At 42.9% G+C, this 20,046-nt stretch overlaps 1 protein-coding gene across 1 annotated transcript in view; it reads right to left on the reverse strand.

Annotated features, from left to right (window-relative positions):
• The window catches only part of MYOZ2 (myozenin 2), a 234,409-nt gene that overhangs the window by 91,635 nt on the left and 122,728 nt on the right, over positions 1–20,046 (reverse strand). The window contains exon 5 of the mRNA XM_085634316.1: positions 9,693–9,873. Within this exon, the coding sequence (XP_085490442.1) occupies positions 9,693–9,873 (181 nt within the window). The remainder of the gene's footprint in view (positions 1–9,692; positions 9,874–20,046) is intronic.

Consider the following 20,046-nt stretch of genomic DNA (forward strand, 5'->3'; position numbering starts at 1 on the left):
TTCAAGCCGAGTGTGATGCTGTTCCAATGTTTCTGAGTGTACCAAGATATCATCCTGAAAGGCCTGAATACCATCACAATTATCAAAAATCTTATCCATTAACCTCTGGAATATACTAGCTGCAGACGCTAATCCAAAAGGAAGTCTCTTGTACATAAAAACACCAAATGGTGTAACAAACGTAGTCAAAGGTTGAGACTTATCAGATAGCGGGATTTGATGATACGCCGAGCGTAAGTCAATGGTGGAAAAAAATTTGCTGCGACCTAATTTGGCCAGCATATCATGAATTTTGGGTAACGGGTGGGCATCTACAACAATGTTGCGATTAAGCATACGCAAATCCGCACATAGACGAATATCGCCAGAGTGTTTACGAGCTACCACAGCAGCAGACACCCACTCTGATGATTCGACAGGGCAAATAATATTTTGCGCACACAATTGATCTAAATGTTTTTTCAGATCATCCCTAACGGAAAGTGGAACAGGGCGAACCTTCTGAACAACTGGGCATACTTTCTCTTTAAGTTTGATGGTATGTTCAAAATCCTTAACCAACCCAATTTCATTGCTGAACACCGATTTATACTTGTTAAACAATTTGTCGAGAACAGGGTCATGTATTTTATCATCATTAACTAATAGTACCGGAAAGTCACCAAGAACTACAGGTTCCGGATGACCCGGTTTCAAGAAAATACCCAAACTGGCTTGATCACGCCAACCCAAATGTCTCTACCATCCAAAGCCACATAAATTTTGGTACTGATGACTCTACCTTTAAAATCAATAGTGTCATTAAAATACCCTCTCATTATGATGTCGTACTCCCCGAAGGCTTTTGGGTTGACATCAGTAGCTATCAGTTTTGTGTTTGTCCATAGCTTGTAGAATGTTTTTTCATCTAAAATCGTAATAGGAGAGCCAGAATCAGCCATTACTTCCATTTCAACTTGACCTATTAATACTTTACAATTAGGCCCTTTAACCTTATTCCCTTCAAGAGAATTAATATGAATCGATAAAGAAGACACATTTAAGGCATCACATATGTCGTCATCATTGTAAATGTGGTTCACCTTACTTTTGTCTTTTGGTAACCGACACATAGTAAAGAAATAACCAATTTTTTGCAATTATTGCACCTTTTGCCTTGAGCAGGACACCTTGGATTGTTACCAACATGAAACTTGGACCCACACCTGTAACAAAAAATTTTGTTTTTACGTTCAAATACTTTTGTGTTCTTTAAACGATTTGCAACAGCATTGACTTCTATTTGATTACCCACATTCGTATCTATATTCATGACCTTGGTGTTACCAGATGCATTAGAAGTGTTTCCAGATGCATAAGAAGTCTCTGCTAAAATCTTGGCTGATGTGACAGAACATTCAATGCTCTTAGCAATAACTATCACTTCATCTAAAGTAGGATTTTTACAAGTTAATATACGTTCCTGTATTTTTTTGTTGTAACAATTAAAAACAAGCTGGTCTCGAAGCGCTGTCTCTAAATAGGACCCAAATTCACACTTTGTAGCCAACACCCTCAATGTAGCTAAGTAATCGTCAATGGATTCTTCCGCAGACTGCTTTAGTTTAAAAAACACGTCTTTCAATCATTATTGAGGGTTCATCTTTATACTGTTTACCCAAACGCGCTAAAGCTTCTGAATAAACATTCCAAGAATCATCAGTTGAAGGATTCGTGACTGTAGGAAGACTGTCAAAGACTTGTTGGCCAGCATCTCCAAGATGATTAAATGAAATGGCTCTTTTCCTAGACGGAGAATATTCAAGTGCATCGATGGCTTCCAAATAGTTTGTGAAAACTCTTAACCATTTTGGCCAAGGAGTGGGTGGCTTACCCGCAATTTTTAAAAAACAAGGTGGAGCCACAATACTTTCATTAGATTTTGCCATATTACAACAGTTATTAATCACTTGAAAGAAAAGAGAAAAAAAAAAAAAACGTTATCAATCCTTGAAAATAGAAACACACCTGAGTGTTAATCCGTTTTGTTCTCAATGCCGATGGTGATGACAAGTCAAACAGATAATTTAAAAAAAACGAGTGAAAAACCATGTTTTCTCGAAATCGGCGAACAAAACAACGTAGCTGTGATGCTTTGCAATGCAGGCGATCCTAACCTTACAAAATGGGCACCAAAACGTGATGATGCGATCGCGCATGGGTGTCACTTCCTTGTTGCTGCTTCCGATTAAGAAAGCTGTCGGCAGTTGAGACGCGAGCGCGGACCCCTCAGAGAATCAACGCGCAGTTTGAAAGATGCTGAAGCATAACGGGTAAGGAAGCCAACAAAACAACTGAGTACTAATACTGTCGATGTACTCACAGCTTCACAACTTGAACTTCACGCAGGATATCACCGTCGGTGGGTCTTTTTTTTTTTCAAATATTACAAAATGCCACTATTTCCAAAGCTCAAAACGCTCGATTTACTACGGAGTTTCACCAATCCCATCCAGTGCATCGCCAAAATATGTAGTATGCTCTCTTCACCTTCAGAGCATAGAACGAAATCACAGGAACAGTAGTTTAAATAAAATGTAGTATTTATTTTCGGAGCGAAAGACCCACGACATATCCCATCAACATCTTGTCCTCATCTCCCTTCTCCCAGAGATTCTAGATCCCCAGTAACATTCTACCTACAACTCCCCTAATAACATTCCATAAAGTAACACTACACATTTACCATTACAATACAATCTACTTACTACAACCACACTCTCCCTCCAGGCCTCTCACACGCCACAGACTCGGATCGGATCATTCGGATGTGTTTCTTGAGCAGAGATCGATCGATGTCACTTGGTAAGTGGAATCGGATGATCTTGCAAAATAAACAGTGCAGTGGGTGGCGCTCATGAACATTCACGAACGTGCGGACGCAGGTTGTGTTGAAAAATAATTAATCGACAGTTGTCACTTGGCAAAAAGCACGCTCGTTCCAGGCTTCCCTCCCTGGATTGGCTTCACATAAAGGGCTTGACAGAGAATCTCCTCCAAACTCAATGGCAGTCTGACTACTCCATGACTACCATAAAGACAATCAGAGCGTTCTTAAATCTCACTGCGTGTGCTCATTAATTAAACTCCATTACCGGTACTGTAAATTACCTTTGCGGCCGCAATCTGAAAACTGTGGCTGCACCTTCTTGCCGATTATTTGAAATTGTCATCGGGGTGGGATTTGCCCCTGCCATTGACCCTGGCACTCCCGTTGCATGCTTATAGCACCCCTGTTGAATTTGAACTCAGCAACACCCATATTAAAACACGCACTAAAATAGCACCCTGCTACGCCCACGGTGTAGCTTTCCACGAGTAACTAGAATAGATATCCCTGTTGTGTCCTTGCAAAGTATCCGAGCTGCACCTTCATGCAACAGTGAACACTGCTGTTCAACTACAGGCAAACCACAGCAATTGAAATGTAGTCATCTTTCAAGCCCAATTTAAACGATTTGCTGCATGCAGTAAATCAATTTGCAATTAGGACAATTACAAGGCCAATCAGAATTTTACTGAAAGTCAGTGTTTGAGTTGTAATCGTATGCAATCTCAGATATATATTGATGCATCGCGATCATTTACAGCGGTTGGCACGTAATCCATTTTAAATTAAGAACGCATGCGCACAAGGATGTAGGCTGCTTAGAAACAAATGACATGCATATTTAAGGGAGAGGGATTCAACGATTCTTTTTACGGGTTTGTCTGAAGGAACATATTTGCGTTAGTTCAGACCCTGTTGTCAATGACAGAGTGTATATTTGTAAAGCTCGCTCATGGCTCACGCTGATGAATAACACATTTCTTCATATCCAACTCAATGGTACTCTCTTTATTGAACTCAACAGGATGAAAGGTCAGGATTTGAACCGTGAAACCGCCTAATTACAGGCCTTGCGAAAAGGGCGGCTCTTTAGTTCCACATTCATAAGGTCTTGGTGTAGCCATCGAAAGCTGTGTGTTTTTATGAGGTTTGCATGTGATGTGTTTTGCAGGTAAAGCGCTGTGATGCTGCTGTTGCTCGTACATGGCGCAATTAATATACAGCTGAACAAATCAAGAGGAACGGTTGAGTGGTAGGTCATTCGTTCAATGTGTGGAATAGTTTTACCAAATGAGTTCACTTAGCACCCCAAACTTTGTATACATTCATTATTAAAATTATTTATTTACGCACTGATTTCTATTCGTATTATGGAAATCTCGCTCTGGTTGGCTCAGAGGTGATTTTTATTGTTATAGGGCTAACTTCTCCACATTGATAGAGTAGTTCAAGAGGTCATCGTGCTATATTTCACGAGGTCTGGCTTCGCACAAGTCCATGCCTTATGTCTGCTGTACACGCACTGGCCCCAACTCGGCAAACTAGGTTTATAGCACACCTGTTGTGATTGTATACTCCAAAATACGCTTTTGTACACAAATATGTAATTATGTCATAATATGCAGATGATCGCATTCAGAAAGAGGGGGGCAGTGTGAGGCTCTTTCACACACTGGGCTGTATTAGGCTTCTGTGGGGCCGTCAGAAACATATTTGGTGGAGTCCCACATTTTATCCTTTATCCTTAACTTGTACTTTCCCCAACCATACTCTCTCTCGCTGTCCACGATAAGACATACCAGTATTCATTGTAAGCAAATGGAAGGGACACCTTAGGCTCCAGCCCAAATAGTTTCTGAATTCCAAGCAACATGTTTGTTTTACCGTTTTACTCCCTTTTTTCTAGCAAAAAGACTGTTTAGGCCATTTATTGCAATGTGGTGCCCTCCTGTGTCCTACAGTGCAGTACGAAAATTATTATCCACCCCGCCACTTTCAAATGTCACCAGCCGCCACTGAATGCAGCCACCTAGTCTACATGCTTTTCTTATTGAGTATCGGAGGCCGGGTGATCTGTGCTTTTTGAACCACCAAACAACTGAAAATGCCACATCACACCTGTTCATACAATCCTGTTTTTGCAGTTCGAAAGAAATATGATCTCTGGGCCTTCATTTGAGAAATACTACACCACCATTAGTGTTAGAAAGAAAATGGCAGCAGATGCACCTTGAACATGAACCACCAAACTCCTTGACCCATCGACAGCCAGATAACCCACCCCTGCAGTTCCCTCCATTAGCTTCCTATTGCTTCCGTAACAAAGGCCTATGCCTCAACTAGCCACCGGCTCTGTTCCTCTACCTCTGCTGCTGAACTTCCTGTGACTCTCTGCTACCTTCTGTTGCTGCTTCTGTCCGGCTTTCTCACAGTTCTCTGTGAGGTATCTGGCTTTTTGTGCCCAAATTAATTTCAGGCTTTATTTTCACTATCCATGTTTAGTACAGCACAGATGGCTATGCTTCCTTGCTGCAAGTCCACCTTGAAACATATCCATCTTAAAGCAGACTTTGATGGGATGTTGCCTGTAAGAGGATGCCAGGATGAAGACGAATATTCGTCATGACATTCGACATTGGTCACTCTAACATGGGATGGTAGGTGAGACCCAAAGTGAAGACTTGCTCTGTGATCATCATGTGCCACACTTACTGCTCCTTTCCCTATTTTTCCAACAGTGGAGGAGTAAGTTATCACCATCTCATTACTACCCTTCATGATGCTCAGTGTCCTCTTGTACCATATCAAACGAGGATGATAGCTAAGAAGGGCTTTTTTATGGCTGTAAGCAAAGAGACATTTTTGGTGTCCCTCAATTGTCTTGTCCCTATACTTAATGTTTGTTACTGTCTGGGAAGACATTACTATCCACTGTTTCTGCCAACTGCAGGAAGAGTGTTATCCTTCAGCAAGCACCTTGGACCTTGCCTTCCCTAAAACCTCACCTAGAAACTCATGATTAAGGCTTCCAGTTTCCATTTTTTACTGATTTTTACAGATAAATACAGACAGAAAACAATCTATTTCCTGTGTGCATTTATTTTTAATAGGGGAAAAATACAGAAAATGGTGCTTCTTGTGAGTGACTCTCCTTGTCCTTCACGAATCCCAGACCAACTGCTAAGCAGATAGACACCATGGGACATGTAAAAAAAGATGGGATTCCCTTAGATACAGACATATGTTAACATATATTTGTATATGATCCATCCCCTGATCAAATGCTTTGTTTATATTCTCATTACAGCACTTGCAAATGGAAGAAGTTTGTTATGAAGTTCTATGTAAAAATCAGGGTATTAATATCCAATTGGTTGTTTTTCTTCTTCTTCCACTTCTTCTCATTATCATCATCATCATGGAAACAATGAGAGAATGTCCACTGTGCGCATGATCAGCAGCACTGTTCGTTGAAGTAACCAGTAAACTGAAGAGCAACAAGGAAATGTAGCAGACAACGACCGTCCCCCTGCTTCTCTGGACTTCCACCATTCCAAACACATCCCACCAACGACACATCCCACCAACCAAACATGCTCCACATTCCCATTCCACTCACATTCTAGGACGTCATGTGCAGACCACACTCAACCTCATCGTGACCATAATTATTAAACCTAAGCTGACGCGTGCAGTGCATGGAGAGTAAACACACCAATTGACTGGAACTTTTCAAACCAATTTGAACAGTGTGTAAGCAAGCACTCCGTTGACTTGTCTGTCAGTTCTGCCTATTTTACCAAAAACGTACCTTGAGGGAGCGAATGCAAGTCAATTAGACCTGTAACCTGTTAGCTAAACATGTTGTTTCATACTTTGTTTATCAAATGTACTGAGCTGCTCACGCCAATTCATGTCACTTCTGGGCATGCGTGGTGTGTCCTTGCAAAGAATCTTTGAAGGATAATATTCATGATGACATTTAATTCAGGGCTCTGCTGGGTTTTAGGTCAGGCTGCAGAAACCTTTAGCTGTTGCCAGGCCCTCTCTTACAATTTCTTTAAAATATGCATTGAGTTTGGTGGTGTATGATGATCCCCCTATGTAGTGCTTGCATTTCAATGAAAGAGGGACTATTTTACATCTTGGAAGAACAACGGACCTTCATACTTTGACGCATTCAGCTCTTTATCTAATGCATTCAATACCACCACCACCATCAATACAAGTACCACGAGTAAAAATAGCACTTATACCACCTGCAATACACAGCCATCACTAATATAATTATTAATCATACTTCCAGCAAAACCACCTCCACCAATATCCCCAATACAAATACCACAAATATCACCATCAATAGTATCACCATGTATTCAACATCACCATCAGCAGCACTAATACTGCACCACCAGCAACATCAAAACCACCATAATGGCTAACCCCAACACCGCCAACATGAATACCACCATCACCACCAATAGCATTCCACCAACAATATCACCACAAGCAATATCACTACCACCACTAACACCATACTACCACCACCACCATCACTACTGATGGAGCAAGGATTCAAGAAAACAAAACTTGTTCGGAGCAATCCCTCATTAACAGTACTAATTATTAGAAATAGTAAAGGAAACTAAATTAATATACACGCACAACATTTACATATGGGGAGAAGAGCTTTACGCATGCTTAACTATGAAAATAGAAAGCCACGCAAGTAAAACCCGCTTCAAACTGAAAAACCCTTTTGCGCATGTACGAATTAGAATTACGTAGATAGTAACGTGACTAACCCATTTTGTGAGGGAAAACTCTCACGCATGCTCAGAAATGACTAACATTAGGTCTTGAGGCACCGCGTGCCTGCCATATGGTTGCCTGAATTTAAAGAGCGCTGTCGCTGCTAATGCTTTTGCTTAACGAAGAACAAAATAACATGGGATAGAATAGTAGTGGGTGGTGAACAGTGAAAATCATTTATTTGAGAAATTAACATCTGTTTATGATTCCTTTATTAATAGTGTATGTTTGGGCCTCATATGGATTACAAGAGAAAAAGATGGCGACGAAAATGGGAGCTAGACATGCGCAGTGTAATAGTGATGTGACCCGCTGACCGTGTCACTGACAGGCTGCCAAAAGCCAAGGGCAAAAAAATTGTGTGAAAATTCTTCTCGACTGTGGAACCGTATTAAAATATGTTTTGAATTGTAACATTAAATTCATGTGAAAGGAAGTGAGACAGAATATTAAATGAGTTAAAGGGGATGGGTTTGTTAGACAAAAGAGTTTATTAAGAAATTAAACATGACAGCGTGAGGTGATGACAACTCCCCTATCCCTGCTCAATTAGAGTTCGTATTTCATCAAGATTTGTACGTTTTCAGGGTGAGACATGCAGAAATGAAGACTATAACTAGGGTGACTCAAATTTTAAGAGATGGCATGTCATGCATGTAGGCGAGGCAAGCATGAGTGCAAGAGAGAGGCAAGAACCACTGCTGCTGAGGAAGGAGAAAACAGACTGGGAAGATTCACCTTTGAAAGACACTTGATTAGATGAAGATTCCGGAAGAATATCGAGCAGGGAGAGAGTGTAAGTGAGGGATGCGTTTCGGTGCGTCGGGTCTGTAGAGAAGATTAGTAAGTATTACTCTATCCTGAGCCTGTCCTATAGCCTTTGTTTCCTGAGTCTTAATCAGCAGACCTCCACCAGCCCTTTTTGGCCAGAGAGTTGGGTTTCTGTAATCACCTTCGGGTAATTATTATTCTGTCTCAAATTTGCATACCTTATGCAAATGTATGATTTATTATGCCTTCTGTCTCTTCATCTATCCACTCTTAATGCATTGCTTTTTTGAATGAGTCTGTGAATTGAATGTACATTGCTAAAAGAATTTTCTCTTTCATTAAAAATTGATGGTGTTTGCACTGTGAATTTGTATTAATGAGTGTTCATTTATGAGTGAGATTTAGATAAACTCATTTGAATCTTACCCAGAGTCTGTGATTATTTCACTAAGATCTGTAAGTTTAGTTCGCTAATTTGTTCATATCACCATCAACTACTCAACTAATAGTCCATCGACCAAAGGAAGAGTGTTGATCTGTTAAGATTAGTTAGACATTAAATAACATTTTATCAGGTGTAATACTGAATCTCCTGTGAGTCAACTAATCAAGATAAAAGTGAAATACAAAACTTGACCTCCAGTGAAACAGACAGGAAACTTGAATGGGTATTTGGAACCATTGAATTTTTCATTTGCTTGTGGTGTGTTTGTCCCTGGCTTTCCGCTGGATCACTACAACCCCTATGAAGCATTGGCAAAGCCATTAGGTTTGGCTAGGATGTGCCGTTGCACTGAAATATATTTCCACAGCCTGCGTTTGCATGTGTTGTCACAGGAAAGCCAGACATATTGGCTTTGACAATGCTTGTTTTACCTGTATTTTCTTCCTGCAGTAGTTTGACTGCTTCCTGTGTAGAAACAGTGGAGCAGATGGAGGCATTTCAAATTGCCCACGTTCCCAAAACACATCAGTACTTGAAGGGAAATTCTGATTTAATCTCTATTTCTTGGACTATTTCCAATACATATTACTGTAAAACTGATTGGCCTTTCTAGGCACTTCAAATGTTCCCTTCACTATGGCCCACATCGCTTATTTGCTCTATGAAATCTGAACATATAAATAACCATGTGTCTCACATGCTTAATGTTTTATCAAGTAAAAGAGATTACCTGTTAACATTTTTGTAGTCAGGCAAAATACATACTTGATGTTTTGTCAAGAAAAAATAAATTACCTGTTAAAACTTTTGTAGTCGGCCAAAAGTGCCTGCTCAGGAGTAGGCAGCTTAGGGTACAAAGCCGCCAGCAGCTCAGGGTCATCGCCTATAGCCTGTTGCCAGGGTGACTGGTAGTACTTTGGGACAGAGGTTGTGTTGAATTTCTCAGGTGGAATTTCCTTGAGTGGACCCGAATATCCTGCAAGATTAAAAAAAAGTGAATACCTGAGTCCTTAGGTGGAGAAACCAACCACGACCTTCTATTGTGGAAATTATGGGCACTTTTATATAACATTGTTTGGACAGGAACTGGACGTGCTGGCTTGTATCAGTGACCTTCTAAACAAAGGGCTTAGCTCGATACTTAGTCATGGTGGTTGAACAGTGCAATCAATGCACTGCTGTCTGTTGAATCCGGACTGCCCTGCAGAGACTACTGTTTTCCGCCCTGACTTATTAAAACATTTTGTGTAACAGTACGTTTCAGCTGCTTGCTGAGCCGTTCCTTTCCTTGCTATATGGGAATTTACACATATCCTGACTTAAGAGTTTTTAAACCTAGCTAGAGTGCTACTTGTTGGTTTCAAATCAGTGCTTAATTTGAGCCAGTGGTTTTCCGGTGCTCAACACCGGCACCTAATTGTCAACACTGGCACTTGTGACAGTCTGCCAAAAGGTGGTGCTGTCTGGCAAATTTAGAAATAACAACAACAACCGGTAATTATTAATTCAATGTACATTAAAAGTGATTATTATCTGCTGCTAAAGCCATTCTTATACTTTTGGAGGCCTCAAGTAGCACTGCTTTGAATACACCCTCTGTGCAATTCTTCTTTTGTAAATATAGCTGCCAAGGTTTCAGATCAGTATGTGTGACATTTTCATAATTTTAGTGCAATTATGAGTGACATTTGAGCCATTATGAGTGACACTTTCTCGCAAGCAAAATAAAGCATTAAAGATTAGGGAAGCATACAATTATCAGAAAAGACACTAATTTCGGCAACCAGAAACTTTAAGAGTATCTTAAAATAACTGCACAGCACTAGAAATGAAAGTGCACCGCTAACCTAGTACACTACTCGGGTGGGGGTGGCAAATGGTGACTAGTTTACTTACTAAGGGCCATATGTAGGTAGCTTAATACCGGTCGGTAACGGCCGATTTTCGGTAAATATACCGTTACCGACCGGTATTTAGGCTTTTGCTATGTAGGGGGAACATTTCAGGATTCGTACCGAATCGGTAAAATTACCGAATCGGTAATTTTACCGATTCGGTAAATACTGAATCCTGATATGAGATGTAGGTGACACTCAAATGAGTGATGTGTAGGGAAAATAATTCGGTATTTAGCACCAAATATATGTTGGTGCTAAATACCGAATTCATTGCAAAAAGCAATATTTTGCTGGACTAACAGTGCCATGTGGCAGACATACATGCCCTTAGGGCATGTATGTGCGCCACATGTGCACACATGCAGGAATCAGGGGTGCAACAGGGTGTCAATGTGACACCCTGCCACCCTTGAATGTGCTCCCCACATTACCGAATCGGTATTTACCGATTCGGTAATGAGGCATACCTTCCCATTGATTCAATCAATGGGAAGGTATGCCTCATTACCGAATCGGTAAATACCGATTCGGTAATTACCGAATTTCTCCGATTCGGTAATATTTACCGAATGATTACCTACATACGAGTTACCACTTCTTAAATACCGAATCGGTAAAGTTCGGTATTTAAGAAGTGGTAACTTGTATGCTACCTACATATGGCCCTTAATGTTTTGGGTGATCACATCTTCGGCCAGCTGGCCTCGGCGACTGACACTGCAGCAGGCTTAGGATGTCTTGAACCACCCTCCAAAGAAATCATTTTCTGTTTAATGCCGCCTGTGCTCGGTTAGTTCAGACAGCCTGTCCGAGTCCCCAAGTCCTCTCCTGGCAGCCGCTGCAACCGAACCAGACAGTCATTGAGTGTGGCGGTCGGTCACAGGTCATGACTCCGACAACGCCCTGCACTGCACTCTCCCGACCGGGCTCAGCTATATTAAAATATCCGCGGGCGGCCCGGCCTGTGCTAGCAGTAGACACTCAGCACTGCTTGAGACAGCACCAGGCCGCTGTGAGAAGAGCCGGGAGCGCCATAATGATTGCGGCCGGCTGCCTTCATACTCCTGGACACCGCAGACACTGTCTATTAGGAGGCAGGACATGCCGTCCTTCCGCGGTGCCACAACCAATGTATTAAACAACCAGATAGTCTTGGCTGTGCAAGTAGTTAATGGGCATACCACTGGGCTGGCCCTGACGTCAGGTTCTCTCCGAGCTGCCTCATGTGACTCTGAGCTGTGCAGTCAGCGTGGCGCCGCGTAATTTGAAAAACTATAATACATTGTAGCGCTGACTGTGAGCAAGCTTGCCAGCGCAGCCTTAGCTCCTAGCTTGCAGTGCTGCCAAGTGCCTTGTAGCGCCCGAAGCCTGTAGGAGCAGCACGCGCTGCCACAGGCGGCGCGCTGCTAGCTGCCACATACAGTTTAGGAGCGCTTCAGTGACAGAAAGGTATCATGCAAATATGCATAACAATGCATTTCAGTGCGGTGATGCTGAGCACCACACTGAAATTCGTTAGTCTAACGCCTGATGCGTGATACTTGGCAGGACTGTGTGAAACCTTGACATACGTTTTCTATTTTACCTTTGTTCAAAGCCATTCGTGAAATAAGTCATATTTTATGGATATTTTCAATGTAGGTTGGAGAACTAGGTCTCCTTCAAGTACAGTTTTTAAATTAAATTGTCAGCAGAACAGGAAGGCAATGCACCTTAATATATGGCAGTCTACACACAAGAAACAATAATGTAATTCAAAGCATTCAATGCTACCAAAATCGTAGCCAATAATATATGAAATGTGTACAGGGTTACCTCCATTAAAAAAAGAAAAAACATTTTTTACGGCATTTTTAAACATCAGTCACGCACCATTCTACCAGTGCTATGATAGTCTTTTCCCTCAAAACTTCAAGACAGCATCATCTTTGCAAATATGTACATTTTTAGCCAAAGCTGGATTTATATTTACATTTTTTCTCATTTATCTTACTTAAATTAGGGGTAGCCCACAACCTGCATTGCTTTAATGTCCTTGCATGAACTTAAAGGCCGCCCTCTGCTGTAGTATTTCTTATATGTTCAACAAATATAATACGGGAAAGCAGCAAATTTGAAGCATATGAAAATACTTTTCGATTGTTCTTCCACTTTATGAAAGAGCCATATCGAGAGAGGTTTATGCACAATATTTCATAGAAAGTGACCTTTTTTTACATTAATGAACTTCATTGAGCTTATTATTGATTTGTTTTAGTGGACATCATTGTTTTAAACACATGAAGGTATATTGTGCTTATTGTCGATTTCCTGAGTGGAAATCATTCTTTTTCATGGTCAATGGTAAATTTAGGCCACAAATGCAACTTATAATAAAACATTTCATCCTACATGTAGTGTTCCGTCCATGCTCTTTTGATCAGTCATACATTACTGATTTCTGAATTTATAGGTGAAACATTTAAAAGTAAAACATCAGGTTTTCTGTTGCATTAAAGCCTTTTGGTACCAACGTATGTAGTGTATTAATCTGAAAGGTCTCTTATCAACTTTACAGTAAAATTATTTTTGATTTTCAGTTTCCTTTAAGCGTCTTGAAGCCAATGTACTTAACATGTTAACCCAAAAAGTATCTTTTCAATTTAACAGTAATTTTACATCTTGTTTTGCTCCTTCTGAGTGCGGCAGAGTGTTGCACGTGTCTTAACAACGCCATTACTGTACATAATATGCAGATCCTGAATCAGTTTTCATTATCCTGACAAGGCCAGCATCCAACTGACATACATAATAATATCAGGCATGAAATGCAGCAGGTAATGGCTAAAACACATAAATCATAACGATTGTGCACCATTACGCCAACCTGTGTAAGTACTTGTTATCCTGCCAGGGCAAGAATCAAAACGCCATACACCATAGCATCAGGGCATGAAAGGCATTAGTTATGAAAAAGTACACAAATCACCAATACCATTATAGAATAAATGGTTTCATTTTCGTGGGGTGTTTTAGTGTGCAAAGCACTCCTTTGGCTGAGTTTTTGATGCGATACTTCATTGGCATGTTTTTTTCCAGGGTGATGCCTGGGGACTTTATGGAGCTGGACAGAGTGAGGGAGCAGTTTAGGGCATCCAGGTTCTTGAGCCAGTCTTAGATTCTTAGAGAGTTACTTTTAGGGGAGAATAGAATTAGCTCAGTTTTGCTGCGGCTGGGGTTCAACTTTAAGTGGTTGGAGTTAAACAAGTATGTATCTTGATTAGTGTGGCATTGAGATGCAGGATGTCACTGGTTGATTTGATTTTGTAGTAGAGTTGAGTGTCATCTGCATAGAGGTGATATTTCACTCCTACTCGCTTCAGGATGGTTGTAAGGGGTTCCATGAAGAGAGAGAAAAGGGAGGGGGAGAGAATTGAGCCTTGGGTTCACCAAGAGTAACTAGTTTGGGTTTGGAGACACATAAGTTGATTTTAATTTGTTGTGATCTGTGCTGGAGGTATAATGTGAACCATTTTAGGACTGGGCCATTGATACCACAGTGGATCTTTAGTGTCTCAAGTTAAGTTTGGTGATTTGTTGTATCAATAGCCGCTGATAAGTTAAGTAGGAATAGAAGGCATGTGTAACCTTCGCAGTGGCGGCTCCTCGTGGGAGTGCTGCGGGGCGGTGAGGCAGGGCGGAGGAGGGGCAGGGTGGGGGGTAGTAAACCCCGGCTTAAAGCAGAACGCAGTTAAGTACATAAATAAATAAATAAAACAAATTACATTGCACACGCTGCATCGCTGATTGCGATGCAGCGCGCGCAATGTAATGCATTTTATTTATTTATGTACTTAACTGCGTTCGGCCGTAAGCCAGAGTTTACTACCCCCACCCTGCCCCTCCCCCGCCCCACCTCACCGCAGCACTCACACGAGGAGCCGCCACTGAACCTTTGTCTAAGGATCTGAGGATGTCATCTGAGATATTGACCATGACAGATTCAGTGCTACAGCCTTGCCTAAATCCTGTTTGGAAGGTGTCATGGAGGTTGAATTTACGTATATGTTGGTTATGTTGTTGTATGACACACTTCTCTATAGTTTTGGCTAGGAACGGAAGGTTGGAGATAGGTCTGAGGTTGTTGAGATGATTAAGGTCTGTCTCTGTTTTTTTTTTTAGTATGGATGTGATTTGTCCTATTTGGAGGGAGTCCGGAACACAGCCAGAGGCAGGGGATGTATTGATGATTTTTGCCCAGAACAGGGCAATGATGTGGTGGAGATTTTGTACTATTGTGGATGGAAGGGATCCGTAGGGTGGGAAGTAGGCTTTAAGTGTGCAATTATATTTAAGACTTTGTTTTCAGTCGTAGATTTAAAGTCCAACCAATTGGTCTAGTTTTTCAGTTGAGTTAGTCCATGGTTGGCATGAGTTTTATTTGGGGCCATTTGGACATCAGTTAGCTCTGGTGGTGGGGCTACCGTGGAGGGAAGTGTGTCAGTGTGAAAGGCTAGGAGGGATGGCAGATTTGAGACTTGGATGAAGGATTGCTCAATTTTTCGACTTTATCAGTGAAGAAGCTGGAAATTTCTTCACAGCGTTCCTGGGAGGCTGTTATTTCATGAGAGGATGTGTAGGTGGTTTGCCATTTAATAATGTTGAAGAGCCCCCTGGTTCTATTCTTAGCACGGTCAAGTTGGTTGTGAAAGAGCTGAGGCTTTTTCTCTGAAAATGTGCTTCTTATTAGCGAGCCGTGCGGCTATAAGTAATGCTAAGTGCATTGTCGAGGGGCTCTGTTTCCATATTCTTTCAGCCTATCTGAGTTATCTCCTCTCATTGTTAAGATCAGAGTTGAACCAAGATTTAGATTGATTGATCTCAATTGTTTTAGTTTAAGTGGTGCCACTTGTTCGGGAACTCTCGTCATTGCAGTATTATAGTGGGCAGTGAGGCCATCAACAGTATGAGTGAGAGGGTGACACTGTAGATGGGCACCAATCCTGCCGTTAGGATATGTTGGTTCATTGTAGAGTTGTTTAAGGTTGTTTATTTCAAGAAAGTTAGTGATGTTCCGGATTGTGGAGTCTTCTGAGTTGTTCCAGTGAATACTGAAATAGCCCAAGAATACATCCTTGATGTCAGTGAGGGAGAACCGTGTTACCAGGTCAGTTAGATCTTCTGTGAAAAGGGCATTATCACCAGGAGGGTGGTAGATGGTGTGTAGTTTGATCGGAGAGGAGCCTTTGACTGTAAATACTACTCCCAGGTACTCAAAAGTTGAGTACTCTGTTGGTTTGTAAGATGGAAAGATGTATTCCTTCTTTGTGAATGATAGCTAGACCACCACCTGTTCTTTTAGGTCTGTCAGGTCTGATGATGGTGTAACCAGGTGTAAGCAGGTCTAGTATGGGGGTAAAGTGGTCATTAAGCCAGAATTCGGTGAGGAAAGCCATATCTATTTCTTCAGCGAGTATAGCTTCAGTGATATCTGTAGCGTGTTGAACTGCTGATCTACAGTTGAGGAGCATGCATGATAGAGGGCCAGGATTCTCTTTAGTGGAATGCAGTGTTTGAATGGTGGTGTATTTAGCAGGAGGTCTGGGCGAGAAGATCATTCTAAGGATTGTATTTGTGCCCATTTTTACTGTGATTATGGAGGGAGGCTTTTGAACCATATTCTGGTTTACTGTGAGGTAAGATTCGCTGATAGCATCAGCTTCCAGAACAAATATGGGGCTGAGAGCTCTGTGGTGTCTGTGGGACTGACGACACAAGGGAGTGGAGGGCCAGAGGGTGCATTCTATGGCAGTCAGAGAACCAGTGTAGGGAGACGATTTATGACTACCAGGAGTATGAGAACTGGATAGCTTGGTCTGTCTTGAGAGGTTATCTTAGATGCAAGATATCATTAGCTAGGAAATTGAGTTTTTACTCCATTCGGTTCAGGAGCTGGGTAAGTGAGTAAATGAGGCTTCCAGCACTGAGAGTGGGAGGATAAGAAACAAATCCTGAGTATATGGAAGGAAAGTGCGCTACACTATGGGGGCGGTCAGTGTCATCAGGGCTGGAAGTGTGGACAGTTTGTGTGAGCTGAGAAGAGTCTGCATCAGTAGGGAGGGGCGTTCACAGAGAGTTCGGTAGCAGGCGGTCTGAGTTGGCCTGCACCATCTGACTTGGGCATGCACCCTCATGTTTTGATACTGTGTGTTTGCTGGTTAGGGTATCAGCAAGTGAAGTCAATCTAGTGGATATTTGCCAGAGGTGAGTGTTAATTGGGCAGAAAGGTTAATAGGAGTGTCAGAGGGTGTCACAGGGGTGCATAGCAAGTCCGTAGGGACAAGTAATGAGTGCCCCCAATGAACAAGCGCCCCTCCAGGTAGGTCCCAAAGGGAGAGGGGCTCTCACATCTGGCAGGGCACCTCAGGGAGGCCTTGCTGGTTCATCCACACCACACAGGGAAAGGCAGCTTCCCGCGAACGCACAGTGCAGCTGCCGAAATTAACACGCCATTCTTAAATGCCCCCAGCTGCTCCGAAATTGCAGCAGGGCCAAACCTCTCCTGGGGCCTCGCGGACCGCTGCTGCGGAATGCCGACACAGAAGGGGGTGCTCGCAGCGGGATGACCTCGCTGAATTTCTTGACGACTGAGAACAGTGGATATGCAGCTGCCCGCAAATGTTGGGTACAGATGTTGATATTCTCTCCACTCTCTCCCCGCACAGTCAAGCTACCTTCTTGCGACCTGAAGCAGAACGAATAGAAATGAATCCAAGGTTAACGTTCACCATGTGCTGCTTAAAACAAGCAGGAAGCTGCCTAAAACAAGCAAGAAGCGCTCATCATGCACTATCACCCGAGGCAGGGGGCATAAGCAGCGCTCACCATGCCCTGGGCTCCCTTTGGGAAATGGAAGGGGCCTGACATAGAGACTTTTCTGGCACTGAGACTCTGATGAACAGGGGGCAGGCCACATGGTGAGCGTTAACCTTGGCCCTTACACCAGGGGAAGTGTGCTGGCACAGTACATACTCTTACTCTTACATTTAACTATTTTAGAAATACCACTGTACTTATAATTCTATGTGCTTTGCAACTTGATTCCAATACACATCTAGAGCAGAGTGACAGTTACACTTTGTTCATACTTTCCAGACAGCCACAACACAGGAAAGGCTGGGTGTGACAAGAGAGGCATCTGCATACTGATAGTCTTCCAGGGCTGGCTGAGAGGGAGTGGCACACTTACATTTATATAGACCTTGTCCTGCCCTCCCACAATGGGATCATTTACCCCCTACTGATGTCTGGAGCAAGGGCAGGGGTTGAAAGGGGGTATTGTGCTCTTCTAAGGATTCTTTTGAAGTTAACTTCACATCAAAGACATTTTGACAAGTACATGGGCTCTGACCCCATGATTTTAGACACTGCATGGGACTTCTAACCAGACACTGCTGGCCCTACATTCTACACATTGCCAGGACGAACTGTTGTGCTGCCAGCAGGGACTGCAAATGCGACTCCTTGCTTTGTTGTGCAGACCTGTTGCCTGCTGGGGAAACTGCCACTTTTCCCAAGTAAACTGGCCTGCTGCCTACCTTCCTCCCTGCCTTTGTGCTCCCCAGTAGTTCTCCAAGGGCAGGTCGGCCTGCCCCCAGTTCATTTGAGTCACTGGCCGAGAAAAGACTCTGCTTTCCCATTACCAGGCTGTGGGACTCTACGTCCCATCCCTTCCATTTACCAAAAGGAGCCCTGCGCATGATGAGCGCTGCTTATGCCCCCTGCCTCAGGTGATGGTGCGTGGTGAGCGATTTCCACTTGTTTTAGACAGCGCATGGGGAGCGTTAACCTTGGTCCCTACAAGCATCGGGGGGAAGTGTGCTGGTGAGGTCCATGCCGTGATGGCCCAGTATTACAGGCCGAGTTAAATGTGGGTGGAGGAAGACCGGAAATTCCAGGTGTGAGCCCCGTTTACTAAGGTAACCTACAGGCATCTTCCAGCTTGGTTTTGCCCCTCCCCCATGCCGGGGGAGGGCGACACTGGCTGGTTCGCACATTCGTGGGCAGCTGCATCTCCGTAGTTCTCAGACGCTGAGGGATTATTCGAGGTCTTCCCACTGCGAGTGGTCTCTTCTGTGTCAGCAGCGGTCTACGAGGCCCAATGAGAGGTTCTGTACCCGCTGCAATCTCAAAGCGGCTAGGGGCATTTAATAACGCTGCGTTGATTTTGGCAGATGCACTGTGTGTTTGCGGGCAGCCACCTTTCCCTGTGTTGTGCAGGAGACCCAGCTAGGCCACCCTGCGGTGGCCTGCTGGGTGTGTGTGCCCCCTCTACCTTTGGGACGTACCTGGATGGGTGCTTGCTTGTTGGAGGCACTCGTTCTTTGTGGGTGGCATAATGGGAGGAGTCCTCGACCGAGGTCTCTCCTGATCAGGAACTTGCAAACTGCAGAGACTGCAGGATTACCGTAATCACGGTAGTAGGTGTGCTGGTGTTCCTGTAACCTACATTTAATGAGAAATTATCGTATAGTGCCTAATAGGAGCACAAGTGTCTTGGTGCCCTATAATTGTTTTGGTGATTTGTGTACTTTTTCATAAGTACTGCCTTTCATGCCCTGATGATATGGTGTATGGCTGTTTTGATTCTTGCTATCCAACATAGGGATTCTACCATGTATTATGTGAATATATATGCACCCATGTGTGTGCTGCTATTTTTATTTTTATTTGAAGTGTTTAGTCATACGTGAAAAATGGTGCAAAAGGATGGTGTACTATAATGAGTCACCTCCTACAACCTTGACCTTGACCGGGGAGGTGTAGATGGTGTACTATAATGAATCACCTCCTACAACCTTGACCTTGACCTTGTAGGAGGTGACTCATTATAGTACACCATCTACACCTCCCCACTTTTGCTATTCTCAGCCAGGGAAGACAATAAAGTATTTTCGTTCCACTAGCCAGAGAATTTTTAACCATCTCACATTTTTTCACAATCCCACGCACTACACATACTCACCAATCACTGAATAAAGTGCTCCTGCGTCTATGTAAGTCGTAGCACGCCCCGTCCCATAGAGGGGCGGGAAGACCCCAATGATGAAGCATGACACTGAATCAGGTTTCAGTGTGTGAGGGGTAGTTTAAACATTTTTGAAACATTGCCCTTCCCACAAATTGAGAGAATGAGCTCTGATCCTTTTGCACCATTTTCACGTATGACGAAACACTTCAAATAAAAAAAAAAAAAAAAAAAAAAATAGCAG

This window comes from Triturus cristatus, chromosome 2_1 (assembly GCF_964204655.1).
Source record: "Triturus cristatus chromosome 2_1, aTriCri1.1, whole genome shotgun sequence".
NCBI lineage: Eukaryota > Metazoa > Chordata > Amphibia > Caudata > Salamandridae > Triturus > Triturus cristatus.